This window comes from Danio rerio, chromosome 23 (genome assembly GCF_049306965.1).
Source record: "Danio rerio strain Tuebingen ecotype United States chromosome 23, GRCz12tu, whole genome shotgun sequence".
In the NCBI taxonomy this organism is placed as follows: Eukaryota; Metazoa; Chordata; class Actinopteri; order Cypriniformes; family Danionidae; genus Danio; species Danio rerio.
The window spans coordinates 3794420-3808646 of NC_133198.1; the positions used below are offsets into that span (position 1 = coordinate 3794420).

At 39.8% G+C, this 14227-nt stretch overlaps 1 protein-coding gene across 3 annotated transcripts in view; it reads right to left on the reverse strand.

Annotated features, from left to right (window-relative positions):
- opn7b (opsin 7, group member b) overlaps positions 1 to 14227 on the reverse strand; it is an 80337-nt gene that overhangs the window by 19768 nt on the left and 46342 nt on the right. For all 3 annotated transcript variants that reach the window (XR_012398216.1, XM_021469716.3, NM_001316949.1), the window contains 3 exon segments: positions 9860 to 9947; positions 7528 to 7690; positions 6593 to 6720 (listed from right to left, as the gene is read on the reverse strand). Coding sequence is in view for 2 of the 3 variants with exons in the window: in XM_021469716.3 (XP_021325391.2) it covers positions 6593 to 6720; positions 7528 to 7690; positions 9860 to 9947 (379 nt within the window). In the remaining variant the exon portion in view is untranslated.

Below are 14227 nucleotides of genomic sequence, written 5' to 3' on the forward strand. Positions count from 1 at the left end.
ATATATATATATATATATATAGTTGAAGTCAGAATTATTCGCCCCCTTTTGATTTTTTTTTCTATTTTAAATATTTCCCAAATGATGTTTAACAGAGCAAGGAAATTTTCACAGTATGTCTGATAATATTTTTTCTTCTGGAGACAGTATATATATATTACGATCACCAGCGATCTAACCATCAGAGATTGCTGAAAAACATTCACACTCACACGAACTACAATCCTGCCTCATTATGGACTACAAAACCCATTTGTGCACTAGTTCCAGATCCTGACTGATTACGCTACATTTTCACAGCTGATGCTGCTCGATGACTGATTACACATACATATATTCAGTGTATTTTGAGACACTCATTTCTGAGTCTTGTTATCTGTTTAGTGACATTACAACCCGTTACCTTTGTCTTGCTTTGCCATGTTTTTGACCCTCGGCTTGTTTGATTGTTTTAAATTGTCTGCTGCCTGCCTTGTGACCATCTGCCTGTTATTTTGACTACGACTCTGGATTGCACTTATACATCTGTATATATATATATATATAGTTAATTATTTTTTATTTATTTATTTGTTTTTTCAATAGTCTACAGAACAAATCACAGACTTGCCTAATTACCCTAACTTGCCTAATTAACCTAGTTAATCCTTCAAATGTCACTTTAAGCTGTACAGAAGTGTCTTAAAAATATCTAGTCAAATATTATTTACTGTTATCACGGCAAAGATAAAATAAATCAGTTATTAGAAATGAGTTAATAAAACTATTATGTTTAGAAATTTGTTGAAAAAATATCTCCGTTAAACAGAAATTGGGGGAAAATTCTATAGGGGGGCTAATAATTCAGGAGGGATAATAATTCTGACAACAAAATATATATTATTATTGTTATTGCATGAAGGCTGTACAGATTTAGGGTACAACCATTGCCCTTCAGGTCAATTTTGACCTATAAAGCAAATTTTACACCACAAAAACTACTGGCACACACACACACACCTCTCAAACCCACACATACAAAATAAGAATCAGCTTCTTTAACATTTATGAATACTGTCTTGTATTTTTAGGTATTTTTAGCATTAAAATACTTCAAATATACCCTTTACTTGACTCAAAACCGAGTGTTGACCTCTGATTAAACATGGATGCAATAATCCACAGTAATAAAGGAAAGCCTTTGCATTCACAGAGTTTTGTGATGAAGATGTTTCTTCATGCAAAATAGATTCTAAATTAAGTTCAGCTGCTTTATTTTAGAGGTTTAGTGAAGGCAGGTCATTTCTGACCCAAAGAACAAACGATGTATACAGAATACGAAGACAACAGCAGGGCTAATTCAGTTCACGGTGCAAAAATAGACTTGCTGGCCAAAGAACATTGCAACGCTGCTCCTGTTGGATGGGTGACCCTGATGCCTTTTAGGTAAATGGTATAAGACAGGTCTCTTATCACAGCAGCTCGCTTCTCCATGACATCTTGCTGAATGAAATCAGAATAAAAAATGGCCCTCATCAATCATTTGTTGGGTTGGCTTACATCTAATAGCAAGAGTCATGGGTGGGTGGCAATTTCAAGGCTGCCGCTGCTCACTTTAATACACACTCCTGGCCTGTTTCTCCCTTCATCCGCTTGATTTCACTACACGAATGATCACACAAACAACCAATACATAAAGACTGCTTTTGGAGGAATAGGACAATTTATCATCTTTTTGGCCCTTTATAACACACACGTTGAGTGTTTTTTTATTTACAAAGACAACTATTTTCAAGATACTGTGGAGATCTTGATGTTTTAAAAAAAAAAAGCGTCGAAGCAGTGGAGCAGTAGGTAGTGCTGTCGCCTCACAGAAAGAAGGTCGCTGGTTCGAGCCTCTGCTCAGTTGGCGTTTCTGTGTGGAGTTTGCATGTTCTCCCTGCGTTCGCGTGGGTTTCCTCCAGGTGCTCCGGTTTCCCCCACAGTCCAAAGACATGCGGTACAGGTGAATTGGGTAGGCTAAATTGTCCGTAGTGTATGAGTGTGTGTGTGTGTGTGTGGATGTTTCCCAGAGATGGGTTGCAGCTGGAAGGGCATCCGCTGCGTAAAAACTTGCTGGATAAGTTGGCGGTTCATTCCCCTGTGGCGACCCCGGATTAATAAAGGGACGTTATATGGTGTATTATATGGTACACACTGTATAATGTATCCCCAATCTTCGCAAACAATCAGCATTTTTACAATTTCAACATACTTCATTCTGTGTGATTTCTGAGCCGTTTTCCTCATGGGGACCAACAAATGTCCCCACAGTGTCAAAATTTACTTGTGTTGCTATACTTGTGTATGTGTGAACATAATATAAGGAATACAGGATACACACACACACACATAAAAAGAGAGAATCTAAAATGAAACGTAAAAAATTCATCAATAGCTTTATTACATGTTGTTTATGATGCGTGTTAGTTAAAAAATGTTAGAGAGTTCTTTATCACAGCAGTCATCCCCCCTCTCTCCCTTTCTCTGTTTGAAATCGGCAGCGCTCCATCTATTATTTGTTGAATTGGGTTACACTGAATGACAAGAATCGTGGCTGTCTGTGAGCGTCTGAACTGCTGCGCTGCAGAAATTGAGCTTCTTCTCTCCCAAAAAACACTCTCAGAAATATCAGCGCAAATGCGGTCAATTCAAAGTGAAGTTTATTTATAAGCTAATTTCGAGAGGATCATGTGCTTATGATTGCATGCAGCCGCTCAAGCATTATTTAATTTATGATTCACCAATCAGACGATTCCGAAAGCCACTAAAACTACCCTGAGTTCCAAATAACAGCCATCTTCGTTTTGAAGAATCCCCCCTTCCACCCCTACTCATCATCCTTTCCTAGATCGGTGGCACAGTGGCCCAGTGGTTAGCACTGTTGCCTCACAGCAAGAACGTCACTAGTTCTAGTCCTTACCAAGCCAGCCGACGTTTCTGTGTGGAGTTTACACGTTCTCACCATGCTCACGTGGGTTTTCCCTGGTTTCTCCGGTTTACTCCTACCGGCCAAAAACATACAACTTAAGTTAATTTAACTAATCCAAATCAGCGCCATAGACATGCTCCTAGTAAGTAGTTAACTCTTAAGAGCAATAACTATCTGTTCATTAGCTACTTTGTGATGCAGACGGGCACACGCTAATGGCGGATCTGCGTGAACAGATGCGCCGAAGTCCGACATTTGCTGACTGACAGTCTGACCTGCCTATCGGAATTATGGGAGATGTCGGTCCGACTCTATTTAATTGGATGGACATTTTTTAGTTTTATGCTTTACCCAGAATATAAAAATACATATAAACACATTTAGATCAATTACTGTAATCATTACTATTGGACTGTGAAGAGACTTTCAACCAGCACAACAAAAAATGTTTCTGGAGAAAATCACCTACTGCACCTTTCAGGTTCTGTGGTCTAAAGTCTTCCTCACCCTTTTTCAGCTTTCATAGCTGTCCTCCTCTAGTTTCTTTGTCAGACGCCCAGGAAATGTTGTTTTTATCCTTGCGAGGATCCAGACTGGCTTTGACATTTTCAACACAATTACTTGACTCACAATCCTGAAGGTCTTTTATAGCCCAGCTGTGTCTTACTGACAGTCTTCTGTCTCCTGTCCACTATTATCAATAAAACTGCTGCTGTGTGACAAAGAAAAAAAAAGAAAGAATACTAATGCAAATTAATAATGTCCCACTGAGTTTGTGCTGTTAATTGTCTGGCATGGTTTGTTGTGCACTGCACCATGCTAAAAATAATAGTTACAGCTACATTTACAAATTTCCATCAAATGATAGTTGCGATAGTGGCGCAGTAGGTAGTACAATCACCTCACAGCCAGAATGTTGTGCAGCTGGGCCGGTTGGCATCTCTCTGTGGAGTTTGCATGTTCTCCCTGTGTTGGTGTGGGGATCCTCTAGGTCACAGGTGTCAAACTCAGTTTCAAAAGGGCCGCAGCTCTGCACAGTTTAGTTCCAACCCTAATTAAACACACCTGATCAAACTAATTGACGTTGTCTATCCACAAGATGGCGCCAGACCTGCAAAATAAGCCCTTGCTCAGTGTGTTCTCTTGAGCGCGAATTAAAGAGCTGAAAAACGGAAACCTCAAGGTTTTTAAGGTGGAGCGGATAGAGTAAAAAGAAGCTGCGAATAAGAAGCTGGATTCACCCTTGTCCCTCCTTATAGCAAACACAACAGCAGTCTGGTGGAAATCTCTGTAGACGGATGGCATTTCATGTCACGTTCAGCCTTATAATCCTAAAATGAGAGCAAAATTTGCTGTTTTTTCATAAGCTTAAAGGGGGTCGCACACCAGAAGCGCCGCTTCTCATTACGCTATAGAGAATCATTAAAACACTAGCTCTAAAGTGACGGTGGTGAATTAGTAACGGCTTCTGCTGTTCTGATGTCAGCTGCAGATTTGAATGAAGGGTGGAAGAAATTAGTTCCTAATATGAAAGGATTTTCTTTTTTATGTACAAGATTGTGCCGTCGAACTGTTGTATAAACGCAATATCACACGAGTAGCAGTGTGCTATGGTTGTTTACTAGCACTGGTGGGGCCCTAAGGCAACGCACGCCTCCCACCAGTGCTGATATACAGCCATAGCACACTGCTACTCGTGTGATATTACTCATGTATATGTAAAACCCATTTTAAGGCGAAAATTATTAGCCCCTTTAAGCTATTTTTTTTTTCGGTAGTCTACAGAACACACCATCATTATACAATAACTTGCCTGATTACCCTAACTTACCTAGTTAACTTAACTAACCTAGTTAAGCCTTTAAATGTTACTTTAAGCTGTATAGAAGTGTCTTGAAAAATATCTAGTCAAATATTATTTACTGTCATCATGACAAAGATAAAATAAATCAGTTATTAGAGATGACTTGAATGTTAGAAATGTGTTGAAAAAATATTGTCACTGTTAAAAAGAAACCGGGGAAGAAATAAACAGGGGGCTAATAATTTAGGAGGCTAATAATTCTGACTTCAACTGTAAAATTGCAATATATCTGTATCAAATAATTGCATGTTAGTATTAAATAGCGCTAAATATTAGGTCTTCCTTTTTTCTTTCTGAGAAAGTTAAATAAGGAATTGGGCGTTTTTTTTAATGCCACACGTGAAGTCAAAATCATCTTGCTTTCAAAATATTATCTTCCAATCATAAAGACATCTTTTTAAAACAGTGCCTTTTATCCAGTCACAAGAGAAAGCAAATGTGCCAAACATGAGAACTATTATTGTTTGTATATCTAAGAAAGCATAAGTGAAGCCCGGGGTTTAGATACAAGATAACACCGCCGTGGATGAAGCGTTCACACACTTCATAAACAACCTTCTTGAAACACGTCCTTAAAATACTCATTCCAGGCAGATTTACATCCAAAGGATGAAGAAAGTGCTCATTAGTTTGGAATAACAGATAAAATCATGAAACTCTCAAAGGGTCTCAGGAGCATATACCCCTCCTTTCATCAGCGACGTTAGTTAAAAAGAACAACCTTTAATGTTAAGTAGGTATAAAGGTATTATTAAAGGGGTGGACCACTACGATATAAAATTATAAACTTTAGTTGATGTGTAATGTAGCTGTGTAAACATAAACAACATCTCTAAATGTAAGACGCTCAAAGTTCAATGCAACGGTAGACTATGGCTGCGTCTACTACTCAGTAGGTACTGCATCTGAATTTAAACGTACTACTTAGCTGTTAGAAAAGTAATTTCCATACAGTATGAATAGAATTTAGATGTACTACATTCGCCATTTTGTCATGGTTACGTGACCTACCTGCGTCAGTTGCGTCGCTTCAATCCCACTTCAGCATGCATGGGATTCAGAATCTCACACTTCAGAATCTCGCCGGAAGTAGTAAGTCATTCGGGTACTTCTTGCATACTGAATTTCGAATTCTATGAATTAGGACATACAACTCGGCTGTCATACTGATTTTAAGGTACTGTATAGTATGGAAGTATGCGGTTTCGGAAAACAGCCATTGGCTTTTACAGAGTTAGCTTAGCAAAGCCTACAGTGAATGAAGTTTGAGGGCTACAAAAAAATACATACTGGTTAATAGTGTCATAAACTCTCAGTTAATGCACATAAACCTCGCACATTGAAGGGGTGTGGCCAAAGGCGCTGTAATGTCATAACAGCACATTATGTTAGCTGACCAATCACAGCCTCTTGATGGCAAGTCTTTAGAGGAACTAGCTAATATGACAGTCCTTTTCATGTTAGCAAAGCAGCTGTATATATTTAAAGTAGGATATATGGAAAAAATACCAGATTTTTCAACAGTGAACTGTGGTGTACAAAAATTTAGCCCTGGCACTGTAGCACAACGGCCCACAGTTCTACTAGTTAGCATGCTAGAAGTGGCTTGAAGCATTCTCTGGTATGGATATTTACTATTTGGAAATGACATAATCACATACATAATCATCACCACATGTTACACAGCCATCTAAATAAAAAAAAAGTCTTCTGGAAACATCAGATCATGCATGGCGGAAACATTTGAGCCTGATTTGTCGAGATTTCTGTGTTCTTACCGTAGTTTGGGCAGCAGACTTTGAGCCAGCACACGCAGGACAGTACCGTCAGATTGCTGAGGCTGCAGAGGCCGAACAAAACTCCACAGAAGGCATAACACATGCACATCACCTCAGTGAACAGCCACCTGAAAAGAGATATAACATCAGTCTGTTTACCCTCAATGCTAGGGTAAAAGTAATGAGAATATCTTGTTATGTCACTTAATGCGCCACATCATAAAGCATGAAAATCATCTCAGACTGGTTTCTTGAACATGACAATGAGTTCACTGTACTCAAATGGCCTCCAAAGTCACCAGAACTCAATCCAATAGAGCACCTTTGGGATGTGGTGGAAATGGAAATTTGCATCATGGATGTGCAGCTAACAAATCTGCAGCAACTGTGTGATGCTATCATGTCCATATGGAGGCAAAATCTCTGAGGAATATTTCCAGTACCTTCTTTAATCTATGCCATGAAGGACTTTGTTTTGAAGTTGTACCTAATAAAGTGGCCGTTGAGTGTAATTGTTTTATTTTTTTTCACTTTAGCTACAATCTGAAGTATGTGTTCTTTAAAATGACACCAAGCCTAAATCTGTGGCAAAGCATTTGATTGGCTTTCGTTTAAGTTGAAGACGCAATTTTCATGTCTCTATGTTTAAAAAAAGTGAATGGGTGAAAATCAACACAAAAACTAAAAGGGAGCCGATGTAGATTTTCCCAAACTGTTCTCAGCGGTATTTTAGATATGCTGCAGTTTATTTAGGTTTATTAGATTTTGAAATGCCTAAAAGCAAAGCATTGCATTAGTCAATGCGGTACAAAATCAAACTGTTCTACTAATATTTCTGCCAGTGTACAGGAAAGCGTGGAGGAGATACGAGAAACGTTCTTGAGGTGAAAAAATGAAGTAACTTAACCTGTTGTCGCTACAGTGAAAGATCTTACTTGTGAGCGAAGGCAGAGGGAATAGCGAAGGGGAAGAGGAAGACTGTCATGCCCAGATCGCTGATGGAGAGGTTGATGATGAAGAGCTCCGCCGGTTTTAGAGACGATTTCTTACGATAAGCGACAAACAGCAGAGTGGAGTTTCCCATCAAAGAAAGCACACCTAAAAAAACGAAACAAGACAAAATAAATAAGAGAAAGACATAAAAAAGACAAAGAAATAATAAAAATAATACATAATAATAAAAAAATAACAAGAAACAATAATGATAGTAATAATGGTAATAAATAATATAAGCGGTTTAAACAGTTGTGTGGTAAAAGTCTGTGAATATAAGCAGCTTCTAATGGTAAAAATGTATTCATTATTTTTTTATAATCACTCTTGATTAAAAACTTTGCAGAAACACTGTAATTGATATTTTCCCTTTGTACGCATCATCAGAGGAGGAAAGCCCCGCCCATTATTGACGATCGCTCCCTCATTAGCATAGGATCTAGTCTTGATTTTATACAAACCAGGCTCTCTGCAGATACATAACCAGGTTTACATTTTTTGGGAACAGTGAAATACGTAACCTAAAGGCCCGTGCACACCGAGACGGTTTTTTTGCTTGCTTTTTTCCGTCGACGTTTAACGCCTCGTGACTAAATAAAGGGCGTCAATGTGATCGTGCACACCAACGCGCAAAACGGCAGGCGCAAAAGCGTCATAAAAAAAAAGCCTCATGCTCGTTTTTTTGTTTTGACGCGCCGTGTCAAAACCTTCTCCATCAATCAGATTGACCCTTTTGTTCATGTGCACGGAGCTGCTGAAGTTACAGTAAACAGCACTTGGAGGCGCTCAAGCGCAAAACTGTCAATGCGAGCGCACATTGAAGAAGATGCCCAGAGGCGATGTGAACGTGGAGCTGCTTATTGCACTGGTGAACAATAATCATTTCTTCAATCGCTAGAGTTGGAGCTGCTACTTGAAGCATCCATAACAACCAGCGTGTCAACTTTGTCTTCGTATTCTGTGTTACAAGCGGGTGTCAGAAACTTAAAGGCGTGTAGAAGTGATTCTGCATACTCTGTTTGACGCCAGTGAAAATCGCTGGGGTTTAAATCCAGAAAAACGTTTTGAAAAACGGTGACGCTAAACACAAACGAAAAGTATCCCGGTGTTTACGAGCCTTTAGGTACAGGGCTGAATTAACCAATGGGCATTATGGGCACAGGCCCAGGGGCCCCTGCGAGGGGGGAAAAATGCCGATTTTGGAGTGTCTATTTAGGCTAAGCGCAGATAGCACACCTCCTTGGAAAGAGCTAGCTAAGTGATTCACACCTATCACCGTTTAATTGACAGTGATAACATAAGTAACGAGCGCAAATGACAGCAGCGTGAATGGCGTAGCTTGTAAAGCGCATGTTTTGACGCAATCGATCATGAACCCGGTTCAAATCCAGCATCTGATGAACTGATGATCTTCTTTTTTCCCCCACTACATATCTGATTTTGCCAACTCTTCATCACGAGGAAGACAAGTAGGAATCATTAATAAGTGTGTGTATTATGGAGGACTCGGATTCATTGAACTGGATTGGAGAGGTGTTATCCAAATCACATGTATTATAAGTTTGTAGAAGTTATACATTAAAAATACCCTTAAATAATACATTTTTTTAGAACTGCTTCAGTGAACTTGAACAAGTATATTAAAATCCATTAATTTCCCCTAGTTGTATTAGTATTTTTTTTTCAAAGTGTGCTTTAAATGCTTTCAAAATTAGTTAAATCTCTGTAGACTAGACATATATGTACTGTATATCATTTACTTTAAAAGTGCAGCCAATACATTATAGATTCATTGTATTTAACAAGTATTATTTTAATCCTATTTTTTAATTCAACTATATTAAAGACCAGGTAGGGGGCCTACAAGACATTGTGCCCAGGGGCCTCTGAATTCTTAATCCGGGCCTGCTTAGGTATGTCTGCCTATAGTTTTTGTGCTTGCAAATCCACCAAAGGCCAGTGTGTATGCTTTTTGACGATCACAAAATCCTCTCACACGTCCTCTTCTCGTGTAAGTCCACCAGAGGGCGCAATATACACTTCAGCCGTCCAGGGGTGCGTTTCCCAAACAACGGCGTTACTCACGGCTGAACTATCATAGTATGATGCATCGTTTGGGAAAAGAATGATGTAGTGACGAGTGTTTCCCAAAACCCGTAGTTTCTCCGTCACAGATCCATTGTTTGTACCATGTTAGTTATAACTTAAAACGCCCATAAACGCTCTAAACGCGGTGATAATTTCTTTAGAGAAATACTCTCATTTTAAACTTACCAAAGATGGAGTAGATGGTTCCCAGGAGCAAATCATTCTCTTTGGATATTTTGGACTGAAACAGGTCAGTTTCAGACGAGTTTTCCATCTGCACAGAAGAAGACCAACACATAAGAGCAGTCAAGCAGCATGGATTTCTTTTGTCTTCCTTCCTCTTTTAAATGTTAAAGTTGTCGCGTTCTGCTTTTCCCCAGAATTGATCAATGCATTGTCATTAGCACTTGCTTTAGACTAAAGATGAGGCGCTCTCCGGAAACCAGACTCTCAGTGTACACAACGTGAACAAATACATGAACTCAACACATACACACACACACAGAGGGGGTCGCCACAGTGGAATGAACCGCCAACTCATCCAGCATATGTTTTACACAGCGGATGCCCTTCCAGCTGCAACCCATCACTGGGAAACATCCATTCACACTATACCCAAATTCAGCCTACCCAATTCACCTATAGCACACGTCTTTGGATTGTGGGTTAGCCCGGAGCACCTGGAACGGCATCCGCTGCATAAAACAAATGCTGGATAAGTTGGCGGTTCATTCCACTGTGTCGACCCCAGATTATTAAGGGACTAAGCCGAAAAGAAAATGAATGAATAAATTGTTAATCAACATAAACTGTTAGTAGCACGTTCGCCTTACAACAAGAAGGTCGCTTGTTCGAGCCTCGGCTGGGTCAGTTGACATTTCTGTGTGGCGTTTGCATGTTCTCCGCGTATTCATGTGGGCTTCCTCCGGGTGCTCCGGTTTCCCCCACAGTCCAAAGACATGTGCTATAGGTGAATTGGGTATGCTAAAAAGGACCTTAGTGTATGAGAATGAGTGTGTATGGTTGTTTTCCAGTGATTGGTTGCATGAAAGGGCATCTGCTGCATAAAAAAACATATTCTGGATAAGTTTGCGGTTCATTTTGCTGTGGTGACCCCTGACTAATAAAGGGACTAAGCCAAAAATAAAATGAATGTATGAACATTAACTGTGTGCGTTTTTCTTGTGCTCATTATTTAATATAGGCTCCCTCAAAACACACAGGCACACACAAGATGGACTTCCAGTGTGGATTATAATTTTATTATAATAATAAATGACTTTTTTTTTTTTTTTTTTTAATTTTTTATTTGTCGACTCTCATTATTTTCTATAAATGGCGTTTGTGCTTTTACAGAATAGGAGTTGGTAAACATATTCAAGGGCGTGCACAGATGGGCAGCATTTTGATTGTACAGTTGAAGTCAGAATTATTAGCCCCCCTGAATTATTAGCGCCCCTGTTTATTTTTTCCCCCAATTTCTGTTTAATGGAGGGAAGATTGTTTCAACACATTTCTAATCATAATAGTTTTAAAAATGTATTTCTAACAACAGATTTATTTTCTTTTTGTCATAATGACAGTAAATAATATTTTACTTGATATTTTTCAAAACACTTCTATACAGCTTAAAGTGACATTTAAAGGCTTAACTAGGTTAATAAGGGTAATTAGGCAGGTTAGGGTAATTAGGCAAGTTATTGTATAACAGTAGTTTGTTCAGTAGATTATCGAAAAAAAAAAAATTAGCTTAAAGGGGCTAATAATTTTGTCCCAAAAATGTTTTTTAAAAAATTAAAAACTGCTTTTATTCTGGCTGAAATAAAACAAATAAGACTTTTTCCAGAAGAAAAAATATTATCAGACATACTGTGAAAATTTCCTTGCTCTGTTAAACATCATTTGGGAAATATTTAAAAAAGAAAATCAAAATCAAAAGGGGGCTAATAATTCTGACTTCAACTGTATATAGTGGGCCGCTCTGGCCCAAAATGTAAGGGCTGATTTTTGGTCCCAGTTCAGCGCTAAAGCTTGATAGTGTGTTGGTTTGGTGGATCTAGAATTACACATAGATGCTACATCCTTTCCCTCTGCTGTGTTTAAGTGGACGATAGAGAATATTCAGAGGCAGCAGCACTTCCACTGCGCTCTCATTACCAACACATTTGCCTTCCTCCTCTTTCATCTTTAGCCTGCGGCTGCTGACCCAGAGGAATAAATCACACACAACAAATCTTCCAGCGCTGCACATCCGCCCTCTTAGCCCACGGCAACATTTTTTATTATACAAAATATCACTTTTGATATCAGGAACGTTTGTATGCATCCTACAACCAACAAATCAGCAATGCCTGTTCTGAAATGCCAACAACTGCTGCTTTGATTAATGGATGTGCGGGTGCGCTGTCAGAGTGATGCACTTGAAGACTTCCACACTGAAGGACAGCCATGCGTCCTGCCATTCAAGTCACTTTCCACATCCACAAGCAGTACAAATGAGATGACTAAACATCTGCCTGTAATCCAGCATCTCATGATATCATTACTCCACAGCCTTAGATTACAAATGCTTTCTTACCACCAATGGAAAGTCTCTCTGCTTTTATTAGATCAGCTGTCTGTGCGTTCGCTTTGAGTTTCGCTGCTGGGTGACTTTGAGTGAAAACAATTCATTCATTCATTCATTTTCTTGTCGGCTTAGTCCCTTTATTAATCCAGGGTCGCCACAGTGGAATGAACCGCCAACTTATCCAGCAAGTTTTTACGCAGCGGATGCCTTTCCAACTGCAACCCATCTCTGGAAAACATCCACATTCACACACACACTCATACACTACGGACAATTTAGCCTACCCAATTCACCCGTACTACATGTTTTTGGACTGTGGGGGAAACCGGAGCACCTGAAGGAAACCCATGCGAAGGCAGGGAGAACATGCAAACTCCACACAGAAACGCCAACTGAGCCGAGGTTCGACCTAGCAACCCAGCGACCTTCTTGCTGTGAGGCGACAGCACTACCTACTGCGCCACTGCCTCGCCCTGAGTGAAAACAATTCATTCATTTCTACACAACCAGTCAGTTGAGCAGAGGACCTTTAACGCGCTGCATGTAGTTTGTCCTCTGAATAGTTTGTTTAATCCTTGATGAACTTATTTACAAGTTTAAACTGATTATCAACATTTTATATATGTCGGCTACTGTAAGTAGTTCTTATATTATGCTATGTGAGTGATTCAGTGATGGAGTTTGCATGTTCTCCCTGTGTTGGTGTGGGTTTCCTTCGGATGCTTCGTTTCCCCCACAGTCCAAACACATGCGCTATAGGTGAATTGGGTCAACAAAATTCTGCATAGTGTGCGAATGCAAGAGTGTATGGGTGTTTCCCAGTAATGGGTTGCGGCTGGAAGGGTATTGGCTGTGTAAAGCACATGCTGGAATAATTGGTGGTTCATTCCGCTGTGGTGACCCCTGATAAATAAGGGACTAAACAGAGGGAAAATAAGTGTGGTTTATTCATAAACTAATTTCGAGAGGATCACGTGCTTATGATCAACACGGCTGGCTCCTTATTAGCTCCGTAATCTGCCCTATTAGATGATTAGGGAAGCATTATAAATAATCTGAGTTTTTCACTCCAGTTATCTTCGTCTTCTAACGGGAGGGAGCCCCGGGCTCGAGGATATTACGAGCTCAGGGCTCTCTCCCGGGACAGCATGCCAAATACGCTTTGATTATCAGCTAAGTGTGAACTCTTGAAATGAATGAATGATTAAGTATTTTCTTTTTAAAGGCCACCATTCAGGAAACATCAAGTTTGGAATCTGTTTGGACAGAAATGTGTGTAGGGACAGTTTGTCCACAGTTATATTGGAGTAATATAAACACAACAAGTCTCTTTACTGACAATAAAAGATGATCCAAGCATACCAGTTATCATATGTCCTAGATCATGAAGTGTTTAATAGCAACATTGGCAGGAAAATGTGCATTTAGATTTCAAAGAAAATATCTTAATATTAAAAAGGAATCATAAGTTTGATCCTATCAATGTCATAATGAATGCCTTTAAATAATGTAGCCTAGTTGCCTTTTAAATAATTAATAATAATAATTCCTTACACTTATATAGCGCTTTTCTGGGCACTCAAAGCGCTTTACACAATGGGGGGGATCTCCTCATCCACCACCAGTGTGCAGCATCCACCTGTAAGACGCGACGGCAGCCATTTTGCGCCAGACCGCACACCACACACCAGCTGATTGGTGGAGAGGAGACAGTGATGAAGCCAATTGAATATGGAGATGGTTAGGAGGCCATGATGGATGAAGGCCAGTGGGCAGATTTGGCCAGAATGCCGGGGTTAAACCCCTACTCTTTTCGAAGGACATCCTGGGATTTTTAACGACCACAGAGAGTCGGGACCTCAGTTTAATGTCTCATCCGAAAGACGACGCTCACTAAGCAGTATAGCATCCCCATCACTATACTGGGGCATTAGGACCCACACAGACCCACAGGTTGGGCGCCCCCTGCTGGCCTCACTAACACC